A 24,425-nucleotide genomic window follows, 5' to 3' on the forward strand; every position below is an offset into this window, starting at 1 on the left:
GAATAACGGTATATATGTTACTGCCAAAGCCCGAAATTGCCCACTTCGCAAACTGACTAGCCCAGTTGACCCTTCCCATGTCCGAAATACAGGCTTTGGCCAGCCTTTTATGTGTGTATCCCTATATCGATGCCTATGGTTCAAGGTTATCACCGAATTGAAGTATTTTTTGTGACAATTAGGCCATTTATAATTAGCTATAGCTAATCGTAATTATTATGGTTAGCTGTGGCAACTCTAACAGTCAAAAGAATCTGAATATAGATATCTTAGTGATCCATATATAAGGATCGACATGTAGGGCCTGGGGGAAAGCCCGTAATTCGGACATTGGCCGGGTCCACTGGGCTGGCCAGTTCGCGAAGTGGCCAACTTCAAGGTTTCACAGTAACATATATAAATATACATATGTATATGCAGTCATCGCTCGATATAACGACCCCCTCGTCTCTTCAAAATGAACGTTATAGTGGGAGGGTCGTTGTATCGAAAGTAAAATATATATGATTGTCGTTCTGTGAAAACATTTGGGTCTTATCCCACTGGTCGTTGTAATGGAATGATCGCTATAACATGAGGTAGTTATAATGAGAGTCGACTGTGTGTGTGTGTATATATATATATATATATACATGGGATGGTAAAACTATCGACTGGCCGATAATTATATACATGATTCCTTATTATACAGTTATTACGTAATAAATTCGATCACTATACAGGCAAATTGATCACCAGATGTGTGTGTGATCACCATACTTTATAATGCAATGTAGCACATTGCATTATGAAGTATGCAGAACAAAAATTATGCACAGTCGTCCTGAGCACCAGGGCTGGTACCCTTGTAGGAGCCACGATGGCTCCAAAATACTCGAGGTCGTACGCATTGCCCTAGCTAGCCTATTTGTTGAAGGAAGCCCTGACCAGGACCGTCTCAACAGCATGATACAGCATACTAATAAATGATGAAAATTTTCTCATTTTCATGATGATTTGCGTACCGAAAAGAATCATTTCTCTCTCTCAAAATTGACTTAGACTGAAAAAAGAAATAATTTCAAACTAATAAAATGCCTTCAATTATTTTTTGGTCCTCTGATTAACCGGGTTCCCGTTGGCCCATTGTACGCGGAATTAAGCCGTTGTTAATTGTTGGAGTTGTTCGCCCGTGGGCTTCGTGGAGAGTTCTGGTTTTTTTCACAATGTTTGATAGGTTGAATCCCTGGATTATAACAGTTGAAATTTCTTTTCACATATAAAACGGTAAAATTAATTTTTTCAGTGCAGTTTGAGGATTGAGTTCAATACATTCTTGATTGCTTTTGCAAATACAGTAAAATCTGTCTGCAATGGAATCGCAAGGGACCGATTTTTTTTTCCGTTGAGAACAGGTTTCCGCTTAATAAAGGTTCAATTGATATAACGTGTGAAATTATGTAACGATCTCTTAGGAAATTGAAATAACATATAAAAATAAATTAATTGAAAATAAATAATTTAAAACTCGATGATAAAATTAATTATATTTAAAATAATTGAATGTAACTGAATAATCAGTCTATAATTACTAAATAATGTATTTGAGTTCTGGCAGCACCTCTATAAAGTTCCGACCTACACTGTGTTCTAAAATAACGACACATTTACGTTCGTTTTAACTTTCTCAAAAATTTTCGATCAGGGTGTCATTGTCTGTCGTGTCAGGTTCAGGTTGTACATTATCGTCAATGTTTATGTAATCCTCAGCATCAGAACCTTAAATAGGAATTTTGTTAGGGAAAGAGCAACATGGTCTTGCTGCCCCTACCACTGTAAAATTCGAAGATTTTGTAGCGGTGTTTTTGTTCCCACCTAAAATTTATCACCCCCTCAACTTGCCACCAGTGTAGTAGCCCCCCCCCCTTTCCTCTCTCTAAATAATTCCGACCCTGCTAAGCCTTGCGACCACGGAATGCACACAGCTTGAATACAATTTTGTAAGTCTTGCATAACATTTGAAAATTGAATCCTTATACTGATTTTTGCTGTTGAAAAGCCTGCTCTTCTGAAAAATTTTGTTACAATTTCAGAAAGCAGCTGTTTTACTATGGTTATGGCTTATCAAAACCACTGCATTAAGTACAGAAAAGATATATGCTAATCTAAGGTGTTGATAATGTATAACTCTCATTTGCGAGCATAGATTGAGATGAAAAATTTTACCTACTCAAAAAGGATTGAGTTCATTATTTTACTATTACCTCATAAATTGTCCTCCGATACCATTTTTATATCATTCTGATGATTATCGTCCATTGATCGCCGTGTGTGAAATTTTCCGTTGAAGGATACAATTTTTCTTTCTGTTTCCACGTTAGACAGATTCCGTTTAAACCCATTTGCATCATTCGAAAAAGTGGAAAATTGGTCCATATCACCAAAATTTGTTTATTGTATAAAGTTAGAAATATTTCAAAATGATAAAAAGCGAAAAACAAAATGGCGTACACAAAGAATTTATAATTTTACTTAGTTTAATGAAGATATACATTGAAAATAATTTGAAAAATTAAATTTGATAGTTTGATACAGTATATGATAGTAATCTAGTGTTTTGTTCTTATGCATAAAAAACTGGAGCGCATATCTGCGTTTTGGTGATAATGGCCAGGAAAATTCCGCTCATATATGCGCTTATGATGCAAATGGGTAATGCAGGTTTTTTAATGTGTATTTTGGCAGTGAAGAAATCATGGGAGCACGAAATTTTTCCGTTGAGAAGACAGGTTTTACTGCATTTCCTTTTTGCAATCATGAAGGAAAAAGTAAATTAGCAAGGTAAACGTGTAAAAGGCAGCTTAGCAGGGCCGGATTAACCCATATGAAGTGTGAGAAAGAGAAGAGAAACCGTTAATGTCCCGTTAATACGGGGAGAAGGAAATGCGAATCAGAATCATATAGTCAGCGCAATCTTTTAGTTTTATCGATTATTATTCGGTTCAAAACTACGAAGGCGTGTCTCGTCTACAACTACGACGAACGCGGATCGCGAAAACGCCAAAAAGGGGCACTATTGGCTGAAAGGAAAACAAGGAAGGCAGAGCTCTCAGGCTGATATTGGCGGCGCCGGTTTTAAGGAAAAAAATTTTTCATTTTTTTTCACTTTTCACTCTCGAGCGAGACACGAGAGAGCAAGCACGCTCCGCTCGAGCTCCCTAAAACCCACATGTTAGGGACATTTGAAATGCTGTAAAGTACAGCAAAGATTAGGCACGAATCCGTACTCAGTCGGATCCCAGCCCAAATTTCTCCCAACAACAATAATCTAGAACTCAATTGCACATAGAAAATGGCAGACCGGAAACTTCTTGCCCAGCAACCAGTATGTTTCCTGCACGAAGTGATCCTGGAGGAGGATAACGAAAACGAGGAATGGCACAAGCTGTCAGCGAAGTACAGCCGGAAGAAGGCGAGAAATGCCGATCTTAACCGGGCCACCATCGCTTTCCTGGACTCCATCAGGGATCACTACGACTGCTGGGAGATATCACACCCAAGAATCAGGCGCCCAGAAACTGAAGTTTTCTATTGCACGGGTGATGAGTTCCTGAGGAAGGCAATGGAAAATCACCAAGCCATTACAGACAGGCCGGATGACCCGGAAATCCCCCTCTTCAAGCAGCAGCTAAGGTGGAACATTAGCCAAGCCTTCGTAATAGGCGACGACTGCTTCTTCGATGAGGAGGAAAACGAGTCTATCTGGTCTGACTACGCAAACGAGATCAACAAACACATTTGGAAAAGGGCCAGGAAATGGGATGAAATTCCAGTGTTTATGCGGAAAAAGCCTGCCCCGGATCCAGCGGTCCCACAAGATCTTAGCATCACGCTACCAATACAGGAAAATGTGGACCCCCCGAAAGAAACGGAATTAATAAGTGAACTTTCAAATTCCAAAGAAAATTTTGAACAACCAAGCTCTCCCGGAATTATCCAGGAAAAAGATAAAGGTGAAAAGACCAACGATCCCGTTCTCACCGTAGAAGTCGCCCAGGAGAAACAGAGGCCCGCCCCACAAGCACTAAAGTGATTTTAGTGCCCCCCATTTTTGACTTCAACGCATGCTCCTCCCCCGTGATAATTAGATTTGTTTACAATTTCCTACTGTAAGTATGAAAATTTTGATAAGCAGACAGTTTATGTGGGGTTGAAAATAATCATTTTACCACGAGCAATCTATGATGCCACTGCTGCTGAAGAGCCTCGAGTGTCAGGAAGACCTCGTGACAATTTCATCTGGTTAAAATTTTGAAGAGAGTATGCAAATTGTGAGGTAGTGTAGTTGCATACAGGGTGTCCTTTAAGAATTAGTACGGCCATTGTCTCCTCAACCATCCGTGGTAGAGATGATTTCAGTTTGAAAAAATGCTCAAAGGCGATCAAAAAACACAGTGTAACAAAATAAAAAAAATATAATTTTTTAAAAATCTAATTATAAAGTGACTGCACCGTATCTCCTGAGACCAACAAAAAAAAAATCCAAGTTGACAAGTACAATGTTCGCTCAGATATTTGAATTCAAAATTAGCGGCTTATACGGCGAAATTAAAATTTGAAAATTTATTTGATCAAAATTTATCATTCTCATCGGCGCCCCAACGCCACTCGCCGCGAAAAATTCAAATCCCGACAGAAATCGCGAAGTGCGGCTTATACGGTGAAATTAAATTTGAAAATTTATTTGATCACAATTTATCATTCTCATCGGCGTCCCAACGCCCCTCGCCGCGAAAAATTCAAATCCCGACAGAAATCACGAAGTGCGGCTTATACGGCGAAATTAAAATTTGAAAATTTATTTGATCGCAATTTATCATTCTCATCGGCGCCCCAACGCCCCTCGCCGCGAGAAATTCAAATCCCTACAGAAATCGCGAAGTGCGGCTTATACGGCGAAATTAAATTTTTAAATTCGACCGTGTCGGGATTCTGACTTGTCGGGATTTCGACCCTTTCGGGATTCTGACCGTGTCGGGATTTTGACTTGTCGGGATTTTGACCTGTTGGGATTGTGGCTTGTCGGGATTTCGTCTGTCGGGATTGTGAACGGAACCCGGAATAAGCACTGCATTATAATAAGCAATACGTGATGCATAACAGTACGCAATGCACCACAATCAGCAATGCACCATATTGCAGTGCACCACAATACGCAATGCACCACAATACGCAATGCACCATATTGCAGTGCACCGCAATACGCAATGCGCCACAATACGCAATAAGCACTGCATTGCAATGAGAAATACAGTACGCGATACACTATAATGCATAACAATTAGCAACGCACTCAGCAATGCACCACAATAAGCAATACAGTACGCGATGAACCACAATACATATAACTATATGCAAGACAGTACAATACGCGATGCATCACATAAGCAAAGCACCATAATATACGCAAAAAGTACTGTATTACGGTAAGCAATATATCACGCGATGCGCTGCAATGCACCACAATAAGCAATACAGCATAATACGCAATGCTACACCATCGGCGATTCGGTGCAATAAGCACTGCACCATTTTAAGTAGTGCAGCCTTATATTAAGGGCACCACAAAAAACAATGCACCACTATATCAGGGCACCACATTAAGCAATACAGCTTAATACTTAATGCACCTCCATCGGCAATACAGGACAGTGCTTATTGCACCACCATCGGCAATACAGCACAATAAACTATGCGTCACCACAGGCAATACAGCACAATAACAAATACACCACCACCGTAGGCAATAAAGCACAATAACAAATACACCACCACCGTAGGCAATAAAGCACAATAACAAATACACCACCACCGTAGGCAATAAAGCACAATAACAAATACACCACCACCGTAGGCAATAAAGCACAATAAGCAATGCACCACAATATGAAGTGCACCACAATACGCAATGAACCACAATACACCATAAGCACTGCATTAGAATAAGCAATATGGCACGTGATTCACTAAAATACGTAATGCATAACAATGTGCAATTGGCCGATATTTACAGTGCACCACAATACCTCATGCACTACAATACCTCATGCACCGCAATACCGCATAATATGCGATGCATCGCACTAAACAAAGCACCATAATACGCAATGAGTCACAATAATCCATAAGCACTGCATTACAATAAGCAATACAACACTCAGTGCACTACAACACGTAAAGCATCACAATCAGTAATGTAGTAATGTGTGTAATCAGTAATATTGTACACCCCAAATAAGCAATGCAGCATAGTATGCGATGCATCGCAATAAGCAAAGCACTTTAAAAAGCACTATAGTACGCAGTGCACCACAATACGCATTAACCGACTGACGGTTTGAGGGTGTTGAGAAAATCTACTTGAAAAAGGTGCAGGTAATTGTCACAAAACTGCTTCGAAAAAAATCCAACAATTTTTCCTTCCCCCCCGTACAAACTGCGGGATATCGGGATTTAGTGTTGTGTGGTTTAAAATTTTTGTTCCGCCCACTGTTGAATGCTTCTTTGTAGGAGAGGAAAAGAAAAGGTGTTTCTCTCGTAAAAGGATTCAAACTAAGTACAATACTTGGCTATTTGTGGGCTCGTCTTTTTTCCCATTCCTCTGCCAACGTATTTTTTACTTTTCAAGTAAAGATCTGGGCAAAATGGAAGTGATTACACACGAGTGCTGATTTGAACAACTACCAAATTATTTTACTCAAAAATTTCAATAAACTTACCGTATTCCCACGCATTGACCGGCATGCCGTAAAACACGAGAGGCACCAGCTTTTTGTATGTTGTGGTCTTGGCCACTTTCGGCATGCCAGAAAAAATGAGGTTATAATAGGATCACAGCATGCATTCAGCTGAATCAGTGGATTTTCCGAATAAAGTTGATACACTTATATGTATATATTTTTCTAAATCACACTTCCTTATTTTCAAAAATCGGTTTTCTTTAAATATTAATTTGTCTCGTTTTTCCTCAGGAATAAATTGAATCTATGCATTATCTTGTGTTCATAAAACTTTGAAAAGAAAGTATTTTACTTACATAGTTCCTGAATTTTATAACTCTATGCCATCTGATATGAATTCAACTGTCAGCCTTCATTCATACACAGGGCCGCAACTAGGGGGAGCAAACGGGTCTCGTACCCCGGGCGCTGAACCCGAGGGGGTGCAAATTTCATTCTGAAACCTTTCCTTTACCATTACAAGGGGGCGTAAAAATGCGCGCTTGCCCCGGGTGACCAAGCATCTAGTTGCGGCCCTGTTCATACACATGTATGGAAGACTAATCAAATTTTACCTTCTTTTAATTACAGTACCGACATTGAACAATATTTCTGATTCTCTCTGAAATGTTTCATTTCCTTCTTCCTCCCATCCAGTTATTCATTCTAATATTAAATATTCAACTGTTTGTTTTCACTAACATCCAGTAAGAGCCATCATTGTTGGCTCCGTGGATATATATAATCTACGTATTTTCCTGATAAGAAATTAATAAAAAATAAAAATATTCAAGAATTTTCCAGAATCCGTGAATCGAATTTATCGGCATTCCGGAAAATACGGATATTTTCAGCATGCTGGTCTGCCTCACTGTTTCCCGGCATGCCAGCTAATGTGGGGGAGTACGGTAATTATTTTATTAAGAAATTAGTTTTTCTCACTAATTGAATTCAATTGCTGTGGCCTGTTTTACACCCAGGAGCTGAATTGTTTTTGATCTTTAAATTTCTTCCTAAAAACATTATTGTGCAAATAAATGTTATGTTAGATTGTTTGACCTCAAGACCTTTCTATTATGTGGACAATGGTGCTATTGGAAGAGCCATAGCCAGAAATTTCTTGTGGGTTGGGGGAAGGGAACTGACAGTGCAGTACTTAGTCAAGATTCCATAATATATAAGTAAAATTCTGGCATTTAGGGGGATGACTGGCAGTGGGGGGTGGAGCCAGAGGGTGCAGTGAGTGCTCGAGTACCTACAGTATTCTGTACCACTGATCTGAGCACCCCCAAAATTCATTCAGGGATCAATAGTTTCCATGTAAAGCTCAAGTCAAGCACCCACGGTTTCGTAACTCTTCCGACGTATCTAATGGCTCTAACGTCTCTCCGGTGGGTTACAGGTTTATCCTGCTTGAAAGTTTGAATTTACTCATGACCGGTCAGCAATTTGATAACATGCTTATATTTATTTATTACTATAACCGATAAAATTAAAAAAAAAGCCACACACGAGTGCCCTTGCCTTATTTATTTTTTAGAGCATTCCTCAGCGAAGCGATGAACAATGATATAAAAATGTATATATTTGTACAGGTACTGGTATTTTGCTGAAAATTATCAACTAAGCAATGAAATGTTGCAGAGATTGAATACATGCGTGGACTTAGGTATTGCAAATGAGCCGCATTCTCGATTTCACTGAACATTAGCATGGCATATTTTGCAAAGCTAATAGAATTTCATACATGTTATGTACGCCTTACCACAAATGTGATGCGCATACGTTCCCATATGCTTTCTCTGTGTACGTTCGCCCAACTCTGGTTCACAAGTATGGGCTGATCCAAGCATAGTGCGGGGGGGGGGGGGGTATAATATCTTCATGGGGCCTACATGATAAAATTCTGGCACACAATAATTTTCAAAAGTATGTAAATATGTAAGCTGTTACTTCCATCGAAATACTGAACCCCCCCCCCCCTTCTCGAATATCACTTTGCACGCGGGAGGGGGTGGGTTGGCGTGATCTTTGCATCACTGCCCAGCGTATAACCTTCACAAGAGGGAAGCTCGCTGGACTCTAGAGACAGTCTTGACAGACACTATGACAGTTTTTGTTTATAAAATTTTCGCTTTCACTATAAATGTTTTCAAAAAGAAAATAGTTTATATACTTAGAAATGTGGTTTAGTCTGCTGGGTGAGGTTAGGGGCCGAGGCAAAGGCGGGGGCCAAGAAAGCAAGAAGTGAGAGGAAAACATGGTCCAAAGAGGGTTACAGGGAGTAGGGTAAAGGAGTTAAAAACACTGGTATCAATTATGCTCTGCGTAAATAAATATGATATTCTTATGTATCTTATCTGTATTTTTGGTTTTCTGATGTAGGGCTTTCCAATCACATCGGATAATTGAGGTTCTGCCGTATCGTACTTGAGTAGTAATAAAGAGGTAAAGATAAACAAATGAAAAATAAAATTAAAAAATTTCGCCTATACTATAAAAAATTTAAATCACTGGAAAGCCAGGATGTCACGATTCGGGGGGCGGGGGCATTCCTGTTTATCTCTAACTTGCAGTCAATGAGTTTTAATACGAAGTAATTTTTTTTTTTTTCATGCCAAAATAAAAGTGAATGCCAGTACATATCCTACAATCAAGCGATAAGAATTTCTATAATAAGATAAAGATAGCCTTTTAGGAGGGGCATTTCTTGCTGAGGAGCAGTCTTTTTTTATACTTTCTGAAAATTCCTCTTCGTTTACAAAAGGATTAAGGCTTCTTTGAACTGACTATTCAAGAGCTCCCTGTCAAACGTCTGTATCTGCTAAGTTAATTGAAAACTGTCCCCTCCCGCCGAAGAGGCAGAAGCCATTTTGTCGTTTTCAACGCCCAGCGCTGTTGCGAGTACAATGGTCATTTTGTGGAGAAAAGAGGGGCGTACGCTAAGTCAGCTTAGTGATTCTTTATGGGGGGAAAGAAAGCCAGGACCATTTGGAAGTCGAAAAGTTCACACGTAAAAGTACGGCCTAGACCGTTTGGAAGGCATCAACTTCACACGCACATATACGTGCAGGACCGTCAGTCGGTTAAACGCGGCATTACAATGAGCAATACAGCACGCGATGCACTACAATATGCAATGCACCGCAATCAGTAATGCACCATTATTTTTGCAGTGCCACAATAAGCAATGCAGCAGAATGCGCAATGAGAAGCAAGTATTGATCCTCGACTCAAAATGAAACCTGTCAATTTCCCCATAAAGAGATCTGTCCAATGCCCCGCCCTGGGTACCCGGACCCTGTGTGTTGGGAGCACTGGTGATGTATAAATACCTCTAGGTACATGCACAAAACTTGATCCTTACAAGGTCAAGCGGTTCCCGATGTCCTCAGCAGTTAAATGAAAACTCGACCCAAAATAGTAACCGACTTCCGTAACACAAAAACGTCACCCATTTCCGTAACATAAAATCGTCACTAATTTCGGTTGCTTAGAAACAGGCCCTTTTCGAGTTTGTGATTTTATATTACAGAGTAAATTTGATTTTTATTAACTTAGTGTCATCATTTTATTTTCTTTATTTTTTTTTTATCGTTATTATTTCATCTATATAGTTTTTTTCATCATCTTTGTTATTTTATTTGTAATCATTCAATTTTTTATTTATTGTATTATTCTATTTTTATTCACTTAAAAAATTGTTTATTTTCGTCGCTTGAAGATTTTTTATATTTCTCTTAAATAATATTATTTTTTAATTAAAATGTCATGTGAATAAACTTCGTGTGTAGTTCAAACAGGTTTACTAGTTTATTCAGTTCAAATATTTATTTATATCAAGATATCGATTACATGCTCGATAAGTTTATATACTTGTTTTCCGGTGAAACTGCTCGATCACCGGATGTATCATATCGAAACGCTGGTGCATGATGCCCCTGTTGACAGTGTGTGTGACACACACACACACACGCTTATCATATTGTTGTTTAATATGCATGAACACTCTCTAGTTTTATGCACATGGACTGAAAATGTTTTGCACCTGATACATTTAGTAAATGTTTTCTAAAATGAAAAATTTCAGCAAATCATGTTGTATATATGTGTAAAATGACTAAAGCTTAAAAAATGTTCTTCCAGGTCAGAACAACCAGCTCGGGAGAAGTTCCACTGATCAGATTGCATAATCCACTAGGTAAAGGTGAATGGAATGGAGCCTGGAGTGATCGATCATGGGAATGGGACAGCTTACCAGAAAGAGATCAAGAACTTTTGAGTGTTAGAGTTCGTAATGATGGGGAATTCTGGTGAGAGCTCCATCGGTTGTTTTTTTTATTAGCTAGCTATAATACTCGGCGCTGCCCGGGTTTTCTTCAATAACTGGGAGGATTGAAAAAGTGACAAACCATTGTAGAGGCATATACCAGTATACGTCTGAAAAACTACGGTAACCAAAATAAACATTTTCCAAAAGTCGTTGTTGAGGCCCAGGAACCATTACTACTACTATACCACATATGTACCTCGTCCATATTCCTCTGCGGAATATCTAACGCATTGGTATATGTGAGAATGTGCGTGTCCGTGTTGTGAACCTTGTTATAGTGCTGCCATCTGCCAAATATTTTTCAAACTATGAGTGAAGTGTAATGTTTGGGGATTTAACCGTTGTAGTCCTGTTGCTCTCTGCGGCGAGACTTTTTAACGGGGAGATCGGCTTGCATTCGCACCTCGAAGTTGGGAACCCCAGAAAACCAACTTCAGCCAACCACCACTGCAGCGACGGTGGGGTTCGAATCCGGGACCTCGCGATGTCCTGCTCTGACGAACTTTCAAAGTAGCCTATCGTTCAAGTCGGGTTCCGTTTGGTATATATAGGCAAAATTTAACGACGATTGATCTAAAATTGTAGATTTGTATAGAGAACACACACGCACACACAGAAAATAAATTTTATAAAAATAGATATATATACATACTTGCCAACTGTTACAATTTCATCATATTTAGCAGTATTTTAGCAAGTTAATACGATTACACGCTATTGCTTCTAAAAATATGATTTTTTTTTACCGAATCCCTAAAATTGGGCGTTTTTCCGCCTATGTCGCAAATTAAAAACCATCGATGGTCCGTTGGTCGACAACACTCCGCGGAACCTAGCTGAAAATTCCCACACTCCCTGACCGCTGGACTTTTAGCGGCAGTTTTAATGGTGCGGCTCATGCGCCGAAACCATGTCTCAAGTCGCCTCTGTATTACACAGTACAACGAGTGATGCCCCAATCCTTTAGCATCCATTTGATGGATCAATACTTTTTCGAAATTTGTATGTCATCCTAACTCTTTAGTTTCATGAATTATGTATTGTTTTATTTTTTTAATTCAGGCCGAACTTTCTAAATGAACTTCGAATGCGCGAATAATTCGTGCATTCCATCAAATGGATGCTAAAGGATTGGGGCATCACTCGTTATACTGTGTAATACAGAGGCGAATAATTCGCGCATTTTTGATAGATTTACAATATACCATTATTTTTTCATCATTTGAGTATCGTCGAAATTTTAATATGTCTAAGGGGGTCATTCAAGTATTACGTCAGCATCGATGGAGAAAGGGGTTTCCGATTCACTGACTTTTGATGACGGGGGGGGAGAGAGTTTGGATGATGCTTACGTCATCAACCACTCTTTATAAAAATATGAAATATTTTTAATGGCATCCTGAAATGTGGTTCGCGGGCACCTGAACTAACAATCTCCCTCTATTGATAAGTCTCCTAGAGAGCCACTTTAGTGATCTCTAAATGTTTCGTGGAACCTTCAAATGATCTAGAAATGTGTTTTGGCCGCTTAAGTACTCTGGAACTGTGCTACGCATCATTCAAGTAATCCGTAATTATGCCGCGGATCACTTACGTAATCTGGGAATGTGCCGGGAATAACTTGAGTGATATAAAGCTGCACTGGGGGTCACTTAAGTGTTCTATAACCGTGCCAACTGTCACTCAAGGGTCCCTAATGTGGTTATTAAATGTGCCATGGATCGCTTGAGTGTTCCGTAACTGTGTCGCGGGTCACATAAGTGATCTGTGAATGTGCCACAGGCCTACTTGTGTGATCTGAAAAATGTGCCACAGGCCTACTTGTGTGATCTGAAAAATGTGCCACGAGCCACCTAAATACTCTGGAATTGTGCCATGGGTCACCTAAGCGATCTGTAAATGTGCAGCTTAGTTCATTTTTAGAAAATTAGGTTTGAGAGGCCAGGCCACATCAGATAAGGGGTCATTCAAGTATTACGTCAGCATCGGGGGGGGGAGGGTTTCGGATTTGCTGACTTTTGATGACAAGGGGGGGGGAGGGGGGTTTGAAGGGTGCTTCCGTCATCAACCACCCCTTTTTGAAGATATGAAATATTCTAAGCTGCTGACGAAATTTTGCTGACGGGGGAGGGGGTCAAAAATGGCTGAAAATCTGCTTACGTAATACTTGAATGGCCCCTAATCCCCCGGGCCAAGGATTTATCATATATTAAAAGGATTTATCATTATATAGAGGGTGGATCACAATGAATTTCTTAAAATGAAATTTTGAGCTTTTAGCCTTCGAATAGCATTGAAATTAACATAAATTGTTTATAACAACATATAAAAAGGTATTTTCTTTCGCAATTTTGAATTTAAGAAAAAAATTTTGCATTAAAAAAATTATTTTTTGATCGTTTGGGAGGGAGGGGGGGGGGCAGGAGCCCTCCTATGTGTCTCCCTCCCTATGCACAGTCTCTGATCCCACCAATATGTGACAGGAGGTAGGGGGCGGAGATGACGAAATTTTACTGACAAGGCGGGTATGGGGTCAGAGTTTCGGGTGTAGGTCGATTGCACCCAAGAAGAACAGTTTATATGAAATAGGTCGATTGCGCTCACACCTATTTCCAAACGACAGGTCGATTTTCTGTTCACTCCCAATTTCTAAGAATTGCAGGTAAACCCTTTATCTATAAATCATCGTTAGGCCAGATTATCTATGGACGGTAAGCGTCGGTAATCACACGCGCGCGCTCTCTCTCTCTCACTTTATCCACGATTGGCGCTCTTCCTCTTCGTGTAGAGTTAATAACCTTGTTATCACATGTTTATCACTAGCTTTGTAAAGAGTTAGCCAAATGAGATAAATTTGAAAATTGTCTAACCACCGCGTGGTCGGTTAAAGTTGGTTTTCTGTGGTTCCCAACTTCAAGGCGCGAATGCGAGCCGATCTCCCAGTTAAAAAGTCTCGCCACAGAGAGCAACAGGCCTACAACGTTACAAATATTCAATTATTACACTTCACTCACAATTTGAAGTATAGATGGCAGCACTGAAATATCATACACAACACTAGCAACACACTCAGACTGTTAGGTACACTCACTTTGTTCCAGACACTGCCACGAAGCTGGGCTGGAAGAGATCTCGGCAACGGGATAAGTCCGGTGGCAGAGACCCTGGCGTTCATTCATTCATGTGTAACCACCGCATGTCGGACCAACCTACAGGCAAAAATATTGAGAAATTTGCTTATTACATGACGGAGGACATATGGAGGACTCAAAATTTCCGACAGCAATATGAGCAAGTCCCCGTGTGACTTCAGAACGCACCATGAATGCATGTGAATCGTTTCATTCACGGTATAATGAGTTTTTTTTCATCCCAATCCATACATATTCTGTTTTTTGAAAGTTACTATAGATATTCATATAGAAAATCGTGTTTTGAAAAACGGTGAACAAAATAGTAAAAGGTTTAATAAAAAATATAAGAAACGGAAAGTTGTTATTGAAAATCTTCTCAAACAATACTATGACCGAAAAGAAATATCAAGGAGGCAATTCCGGACCCGTGTAGCCAATTTTTCTACAAAAAGTGATAATTTTATTCTTAATTGTGTGTGTGAGCATTAATTTTCTTTATTATTTTACTAAGCAGTATTTTTATCCACTGAAAGTTTCAAATCGAAATTTCCTGATATTGAAATATAGACCTATAGCCATGATTCATATTTAAACACTTGTATAAAAATTGCATTATTATTTAAAGAAATATATATAATCAATTGTGATGTGACGTTTGAATTGTGTGTACCTGTATTGCATATCGTGTTTTTCAAGTTATAACACTATTACGTTTATTTTATTTATTATAAAGTTTACGTTTACAGAATACCTGTATAAGGCAGAAAATTGGAAAATTGGACAAAAAAAAAAATCACCATTTCAATCAAAAAATCCGAAAAAAAATTCTTAGGGACACTTTTTTTTATCTCTGATAAAGTCGGCAGTGGAGTATCATCCAAATTCATGGTGAAAACAATGGATTGAAATTTAATGTTAAGAGGTAGGCGAATTCAAGTGCCATTTTGCTTATCCTAGTACTACCTTGATAGTTATGCTTGTCCCATCTATTTTAGAAAGTCATTTTCATCACTGATCCTCTAAACATTTTGTTTTGGTCAATCGCATTTTTATTTACTTTTTATTTGCCTTTCTCGCTTTTTTTCGTTGGACAGAACTGCTTTCAATGAGCAACCATGGCTCTAATTATTCGCAGTTACACGTACAGTAATTAATTCTTGCATTTAAGATATATTACGGCTGCACGCAAAAATTAATGCACGATTTGCTGAATTGTATTTTCAAACGCATTATAGAATATTTATTACATCTGCAAAACTAATACACTAATAATCAGTATAGTTACCGAACCATTTTTTTCTGAAATTGACAGGAACTTTCAAAAACTGACATCAGCTTCACTCTTCAAAAAATGAAGCGAAAATACAAATACAACGCCACAACAGGCAAATTGCCCAACGAGGTGGCTGACTTAAGAACATCATGGATCCCCGAGCCCCTACCTACTACTGCTACACCACACATGCACCCTCCCCCGCGGAACCCCCCCAATGAATCGGTACATGCGGCAATGTGCGTGTACGTGTAGTGCAACCTGACGTAAAGTTTGTTTCTGTGTAATGCTTGTTATGTGTAGTGCTGTCATCTGCCCCCAGTTTTACTAACTATGAGTGAAGTGTTATGGTTGAATGATTTACCGTTGTAGGACTGTTGCTCTCTGTGGCGAGACTTTTTAACGGGGAGATCGGCTCGCATTTGCGCCTTGAAGTTGGGAACCACAGAAAACCAACTTCAGCCGACCACCACTGTGGGGTTCGAACCCGGATCCTCGCATCACGAGTCCGGCACTATAACCACTCGACCACCACAGCGGCATACTCAATCAAAATCACTCCACAGCAAAATCATACTCAAAGCTGTATAAAAAGAAAAGCTATGGCATTTAAAACCTATCCGACATTTCTCCAGTAGCTTATACACATAATATTCAGAAAATATGTTTCCTTGATATAGTAACAAGACTTCCTTTACCAATTTTTCTACATGTGAAGAAACGTACCAAAGATGGGTCTGTTTCACGGAAACAACCCATTGTCCATTTAAACTTACGAAGCCGTTGCTATGTTGCTCATAATGAGTTTGTCTTCTCAGGATTTGCAGATTAAATAATGACGGCTATAGTCTGCATGTAAAGTATTGCATAACTTGCATACCTTTTTTATCACACCGACAGAAATACAGCACTTGTGGATCCAAGGCTATATGGTGGTAGGTGTAGCTACAACGACGGCTGATCGAAGTTTGCGTTCTTTTTTTCTTGATGTATACATTATACTATTATATTAATTATATGTTTATATTTGACTGAAGACCAGTGGTTCTCAAAATTTTATCAACTGCAGCTCCCATGGCTCATCTGCTCAGGGGTGGATCTATGAGGGGGGGGGGGATGATCATTCCCCCCTAAGTGGAATGCGACAATTCAAGAAAAATTTCGGAATTCTATATGATAATATTGCAACAAATTCAAGAAAACTTCGATTAAAAAATGGGCATAACCGGGGCAGTTTTCAAAAAAGTCGGGACGGAGAAATAAAGCAGAACTGTCACGGAAAATACGGGACATATGGTCACCCCATGAAGAGACTTATTTTTAAGCTATTTCTAAAATCACCCCTCCCAAGAGTGAGCTCTATATCCACCTCTGCAATTTCCTAGAATAGTTCAGCAGATATTTTCATTTACAAAAGAATCTCATCAAAGTGTAAATATAGGCGCACAAATCAATATCTCCAGCTGGCTGCGACGTCCTTGAAAAGGTTGGCGATCAGGCCCGTCATTTAGGGGGGGAGGCAGGAGGGGGGACCGGCTTTTGAAAATACATTAAAAATGGTATATACACTGCTCAAAACAATTAGGGGAGCAAGCAAAAAAGTGAAGAAAACCGTGTGAGACAGCCACGTATTGACATACAATGGATAGTACACGCGTATCAATGCGCAATACAGAAAAAAGACGTAAAAAAATTTGGAATTAAGCTTTAATTCTTTGAAAATATGCGAAAAACATGAAGGATGATTTAGGGCAACAATTTGGTTATATGTAAACGATAAAAAAAAGTACCGTTTAGACATGATACATGAGTTTTAATAGGGCGTGTGGTCTCCTCGAACAGCTAAGACTGCTGCACACCTGTTTGCCATGGATGCGATGAGGTTATCGATCAGACTTTGGGGAATACTGTTCCACTCCTCAAGAAGTGCAATCTGCAAGTCTCGGACAGTAACAGGCGGCCTTGGTCGCGCAGCAATGCGTCGTCCGAGCATGTCCCAAACATGCTCGATGGCATTCAGGTCAGGAGAGCACGCTTGCCATTCCATACGCTGTATTGTTTCAGCTTCAAGCATGTTCTCCACCAGACGAGCTCTATGCTGTCGGGCATTATCAACTTGGAAAACAAAGGACTCTCCAATGGCTCCAGCGTAAGGGATGACATGAGGTCGCAGTATCTCGTCTGCATACCTTCGGGCCGTCAAAGTGGCATTCCGAATGATATGCAGGTCCATACTTCCGCCTATGCTGATTCCACCCCATACCATCTAACCAGCTCGTCTGTATTGTGACCTTTCACGAACGAATGCGGGGTTATTTCGAGTGCCCCTGTCCCTCCATACCAGAACACGTCGGGTGTCACACTCCAGACTGAATCGGGACTCGTCTGTAAACAGCACTTGGCTCCAATCATGTTGCTCCCAATCTCGATGTTCAGCAGCCCATCTTCTTCGGGCCGCACGGTGGCGTGGGGTCAACGGAATGCAGACCATTGGCCTACGTGCATAGAGCCCTCCCTCATGAAGCCGATTACGTACTGTTTGGCTGGACACGCTTCGTCCTGTTGCCAAGAGCAACCGTCTTTGCAGCTGCGTAGCATTCTCTGTTCTGATTCGACGGACTGTTAACCGTATATACCGGTCATCAGTTGCTGTAGTGGCGCGAGGCCGACCTTGCCCTGGTCGACGTCTAACATTTCCTGTTTCTTGGAATCGATTCCACAGCCTTGCAACAACACTTCTGGCGACTCCAACAGCGTCCGCGACACTACGTTGTGTTTGCCCGGATGCCAGTCTGCCTATAACACGCCATGCCATGGATTCCGGTAAATCACGTTGTTGAGACATCCTCAAGTCACCTTGTCTCAAAAAAAAAATACTGCGCAATCGAATTTCACAGTTACGGCAGTAAAACAGACGTTTCTGCAACATCCCGATTTCTGCCCTTATCTCCTTTTTCTGGTTTTTGACGTCATGAACTTTGATTTGCATATGAAGTTTTCTTCTTCCGTTTCCTGCTAGGCTTTAAATTATGAATGATTAATTTTATGTTACTTATCGGTATACATTTTTGCGTAATTTTGTTAAAACCATGTGCTCCCCTAATTGGTTTGAGCAGTGTATATATATACAAATATATATATATATATAAATACAACGCCACAACAGGCAAAATGCCCAACGAGGATGTTGAGAACATTGAGTACATGTGCTTTGCGCCCCCCCCCCTCCTGGAAAAAGTTGAAATGACGGCCCTGTGTTGGCGATGCTCCCAGAAGCCGTGACGCACACTTTAGGAAACACTGCTGAAGACTCATTGATGTCGTAATAACGGGAGTCCGCAGCAATGAAGCTAACCTTTGTCAATATTTTTAATTTTCCTTTCACGTTTTTCATTTGTAGAAACATTTAAACGACAATCTTGTATAAATATTTTCAGATGCACCAGAAAAACTTTTAAAAGAGATTTTTAAAACGTTTATTTAACGCGTACAATATTATACAGGGTGATTATAAAAAAACTATCCCGACATATGGGCCCCTAACTATCATACCATTCACAGAAACTGAATGAAATTTTGGCATAAGGTATTTTGAGGTATGCGCTCAAGAATGATATGGAAAACAACAGTGTCCCTCTAACAGTTACGGTTACAGTGAAAAAATTTCGAAAATATCAAATGGCAACACCAAGTTTTTTGTATTGGAATGCGATCTCCATACTGAAAAACACTAAATAGCGTTGGAATGGCACCTGTAGCACGAAAATCTTCGGAGCTAGGCAAGGAAAAAGTAAAAAGGACTTTGCCGTGCACCAGAGCATTAATGTTCGTTTCATTCGTCACACCGTTTCTTCGGCTGAGATCCCAGCCTGATTAGTCCTCCTCAAGGTCATGTGGAAAATTTGTGAAACACAATAAAATGCTTTATTTTATGCTGCTTCTCTGTCCTTATTGGTTGTTCTCACTGTTAGCCTACCTACCGCCGGTGATTTTCATGCTACAGTTGCCGTTCGAACGCTATTTAGGGTTTTTCACAATGGAGATCACATTCCAATACAAAAAACTTGGTGTTGCCATTTGATATATGACATGAATGTCGCTCTCCACTTGTTAATACAAGATATACAGAAGACTGGATGTTGTGAAGATATTTATTATTTTAGATGTTAATTTTTCAAGGAAGGAAAAAACTCATCTCTGCCTCTACCGAATATTTTCGAAATTTTCTCACTGTAACCGTAACTGTTAGAGTGACACTGTTGTTTTCCATATCATTCTTGAGTGCATACCTCAAAATACCTTATGCCAAAATTTCATTCAGTTTCTGTGAATGGTATGATAGTTAGGGGCCCATATGTCGGGATAGTTTTTTTATAATCACCCTGTATTTTGTTCCACTACGAGAATTATTTCAACAGTGTTTCCCGAAAAAAACTGGGAAAGAGACCGCGAATACGAAAAACGCGAATAGAGCCGACTGTATACAGGGTGTTAACTATCGACCACCCAATAATTACACACGTGATTCCTTGTGAAAAACTGATATGGAAAAGTGTTTTCAGTTTTTGATTTGACCCATAATTAATGAGTTATAACGATTTAAAATTTGATGACGTCACTTCAAAATCCTGCCAAATTCACCGAACGAACACCAAACGTTTAACTTGCCATTTTTAAAACTGAACAATGATACAACCTTAAGAAATTGAAAAAGTAAACCAGTTGTTTCCGGTGGGTGTGAATGAAATGGAGATGCCGGATATATAGACGTCAATTTATATCTTATTGCAGCTTGATTGCTGAGATTGGTACATTCTAGATTGGATAAACTCACTTCCAGATTCTATCACATACAAGACAAAAATTATTCTTTGATTATTTATATAAGGACTATTACGATTACGGACTGATTATCTGTGGATGATGCTATATGATCACAATTTGTACAATTATTTATTGTATATATGTATATCGTTATTTTCACATAAATTAATAAATTTCCGGATACACCCATCCCCCGGGAAAGCTTCGATATCTCTCTGAGATGGGAAGCGGGGTGTGTCCGGTCCTTCAATGTTCAATGTATGTGTGTGTGCACTTTTCAAATTTTTACGCGGTTATAAATTTTTACGATTTTCCAAAGAGTCCGTGAGATTAAAAAAAATACTGCCGCCCAAAAATTCTGAAATTTTGCTCAAATGTGTTACTCGCCACGTGTAAGTAAAATGAACCTCAGCTTTATAAATTAACCCAAGTATTTTTTTAAAAAAATATTGAAGTCTCAGATTTTTGAAATTTTTAGTTTTTCAAACTTTATAAAATTTTAACCGGAGATCAGACATCGAAGTTCGAGGTTCATCATCATCATGCCGTATAAATATTTTTACAAAATTTCAGAATTTTTTGTGTAGTAGGTTTTTATCGTATCTTAAACGTCAGCTCAAAAACTGCAGTTTGTGAAAATCGCGTTCAAAGCGTTTTTTCTTGTTTACGTTTAAAACAAGTTTAATACGTTATTACTGTAGTAAAAGTTACGTTTAATTTTATTTTGAAAAAAAACCAACAAATCAACCCGATTCACACGAAGTTTTTGGCATTTGATTTTCACAATTGAATGAAATATTTTTTAATGTCATGTTTGGAAAATCGACTTCAGGGGTCATGAAACCCCTTAAATGTATAAAGTATCTCCAACAATTTCAAGATGAGATTTTTGTTTCCAGTTCCGATTCAGAAGTTTTGGAAGATTTACATGTTGCATCACAGCTTTCGAGATTGTAATTCTGCAACACAACTAACTTGAGTAACACAGCAAGCATAATGAATGAAATCGATCCCAGTTAAAAATTGTCACGATGACGTCTAACAATTTTTACGGCATCTCATTAATGTCATGAATGTGTGTATGAAACAGTAGGCCCCTACTCAAAACCATATTTGGAACAACAGATAGTTCCTCGAAAAAAAAATTACTGTATATCGAGAAGAGAGTAGTAGAGTTCGCGGGAAAAAATAGTTCGACAAAATATGAGATATTTATGACTATAATTTATTATTATTATAGTAATATAATTTATAAGTTACGTAAGTGATCTTAATCCTTGATTTCAATAGAAAATAAAACTTCATGCAATTTCATTAATAAAAACAGGAGTCCTATAGAGTCGGGATAGTCAAAGTTACGGTAATGTGCAGTAAAATACAAATCCTACACCCTGATATACACTTTTTTTATCTTTATCTACCTTTCTTTGTCTTTTGTGGCAAAAACTGCGTTCTGCTTACATGCACTAATCCTGTCCGGAAGACTGAGTGACACCCCCAATCAGCAGTTGGTAACTTCCCCCCTCCTCCCGTCACCCACAAGGATTAAAATCAGACATCGCAATCGACCTGTTGGGGGAAATTTGGATTGGGAAAATTTATTGGAAGTTGAAACACTCCCATTTTCGGCGCAATCGACCGAGCCCCCAGAGTTTTGCTGACAAAGGGAGGGGAGGGTCAAAAATGACTGACGTAATACTTGAATGGCCCCTAAAATATAAAATTACTTTATTGTTGAGTTATTTATTCAAGACCATGAGTTTTCAGGATTTTTGACAAAAAATAATGCACTTGATTCCAGTGCGATATTATTCTATTATATGAAGCTCTATTAATATTAATCATTCAGGTGACTAGAATGTTAAATTTTGAGTTACGAATATCTGTTGATATTCAACACTCTAGCATCCATCTAATGAATTACAGTCGAATCTCTCTATCTCGAAACTGATGGAACGGAAAAAAATTTCGAGATATAGAGTGATATTAAGTAAAAAATTGATTTATCGAATGGTGTATTTTGAGATAGGAAATTTTGAGATATAGTATTATTAGGAGAACATTGTCTTTCGTAAATGTTCACAAATTCGTCCACTTTATCCGAGTCATTGAACAGAAGATTTCCTGCAGAATCTCTGATAGGTGGCATTTTGTCTTTTTTGTATTTTAACTTGTGATATATGTTACGTGTTGGAGGCGCAACGTCGTTCGGTAGGCTAGCTCACAAAATGAATACAGCGATTCTTAATTATTTATATGTTTTATTTACAATTTATATAACTATTACAAACTCAACAGCAGGAGCGTGTGGCAGGCGTGCGGATATGCCGAATGTAAACAAACAATAATCATAGTCGGCTTTGACTACATAAAAATAGACATGTTGCCACACTGACATAAATAATAATAATAATGAAGAAAATGATAATAAACATAGTCGAAAAAGGGTCGCTACACGACCCCCTCCCAGTAGAGAGGATCATAGGCTCTCGACGAATTATAAGTTGAAACGCACTTTCTTTCCAGAACGCAGTTCCATTTCTTTTTGGCCTGAGGATACAGTGTTCGGTGGGACCGAAATTATGTCCTTTGGCTTCAGCAAGAAGGCAGGTTTCAGTCTGTCAACACTTATAGTAGTGACACGGTCCGGAAACTGCAGGTCTACTACTTCATCAAACACCAACTCTGGCCATATCGCTATATTGCAATTTACTGCCATTAGTGAGATGGGTTGGAAGTGAAGGCGCTGTCTATCGGTGGTCAAATGTGAAATGTCTATCACCTCTGCTGATGACTGCGTAAGGGCCATCATAAGGCGGCGCAAAGTAGGTTTAACTGCGTCACATCGCACAAAAACGTGAGAACAGTCATCTAGAGCTGGATGCCAGAAGATTTTGTGCGAGCCATGTGTGGTTGTAGGAACTGGACGAATTTGCGACATAGTGCTGCGGAGGGTTTCCACAAATTCATCGGGCGGAACATCGTTGGAGAGGGTTTGAAAAACTCCCCAGGTAAGCGAAGTGGCGTCCCATAGAAGAGTTCTGCTGATGAAGCTCCGATGTCCTCCTTTACACACGAGCGGATACCTAGAAGAACGCTAGGAAGCATGTTGGTCCAGTGGTCAGTTTCGAGGCAGCGTAACGCTGTCTTCAGGTCACGATGAAAACGTTCAACACAACCATTTGCTGCCGGATGATATGGTGTGGTACGAATTCTTTTAATACCAAGAATTGTAGCAAGGGCTCGAAACAAGGAACTTTCAAACTGTCATGATGATTGATCACAAACCTTGATCACTGGTGATGGTTTCAGGGGTACCAAAACGGCTGATGCAACCTGAAAAGAAACACCTTGCAACATTTTCTGCTGTCATGTCCTCCATGGGAATAACTTCCGGACATCGAGTGAAACGATCCACTATTGTTAGACAGTACCGGAATCCACGGGAGGGTGGGAGTGGTCCTACAATGTCTATGTGCACATGTTCAAAACGTTTATCACACAACGGGAATTGTCCAAGTGATGTTTTGGTGTGTTTGCTGATTTTAGGCTTGCAAGGCAAGTCTTGCACCATTCTACGCAGTCTTTTTTCATATCTTTCCAAACGAAACGACTGCAGAGCAAGTTTTCAGTAGCTCGTTTGCCAGGATGATTCAAGTTGTGAACAGTGCTGAATGTCTGAATGGTTCAGGAATGTAAGGTCTAACCTTTCCAGTTGAAACGTCGCATAAAATTTCAATTTCGCTGTTGATCAGCATGGGTTTGAACTCTAAGCTAGTAGAAGTGCGAAGTTGTTCCAACTCTTCATCTTCCCTTTGAGCTTTGGCAATTTCCTTATAATCGGGAGGAGAAGGAAATTCGATCGAACTGATACGGGAAAAAGCGTCAGCAACAAAATTTTCAACACCAGATATATGACGAATATCGGTGGAGTATTGTAATATAAAGTCCAGATACCTTATCTGCCTGGCTGAGTTGTTCTTACTGATGTGATTGAAGGCATAGGACAATGGTTTATGGTCACTAAAAATTATAAAGTGCCGTCCTTCTAATAGGTATAAAAAATACTTTATAGCAGCGTATATGGCTAATGTCGAAAGCAC

At 39.4% G+C, this 24,425-nt stretch overlaps 1 protein-coding gene across 2 annotated transcripts in view; it reads left to right on the forward strand.

Annotated features, from left to right (window-relative positions):
* The window catches only part of LOC149067026 (calpain-B-like), a 208,893-nt gene that overhangs the window by 50,847 nt on the left and 133,621 nt on the right, over window positions 1-24,425 (forward strand). For both annotated transcript variants that reach the window (XM_089253047.1, XM_089253048.1), the window contains exon 7: window positions 10,905-11,071. In XM_089253047.1, coding sequence (XP_089109173.1) covers window positions 10,905-11,071 — 167 coding nt within the window. The remainder of the gene's footprint in view (window positions 1-10,904; window positions 11,072-24,425) is intronic.

The sequence above is a fragment of the Pholcus phalangioides genome, unplaced genomic scaffold (assembly GCF_987345545.1).
Source record: "Pholcus phalangioides strain wild (caught in Gottingen) unplaced genomic scaffold, Ppha-v1.0 ptg000031l_1, whole genome shotgun sequence".
NCBI lineage: Eukaryota > Metazoa > Arthropoda > Arachnida > Araneae > Pholcidae > Pholcus > Pholcus phalangioides.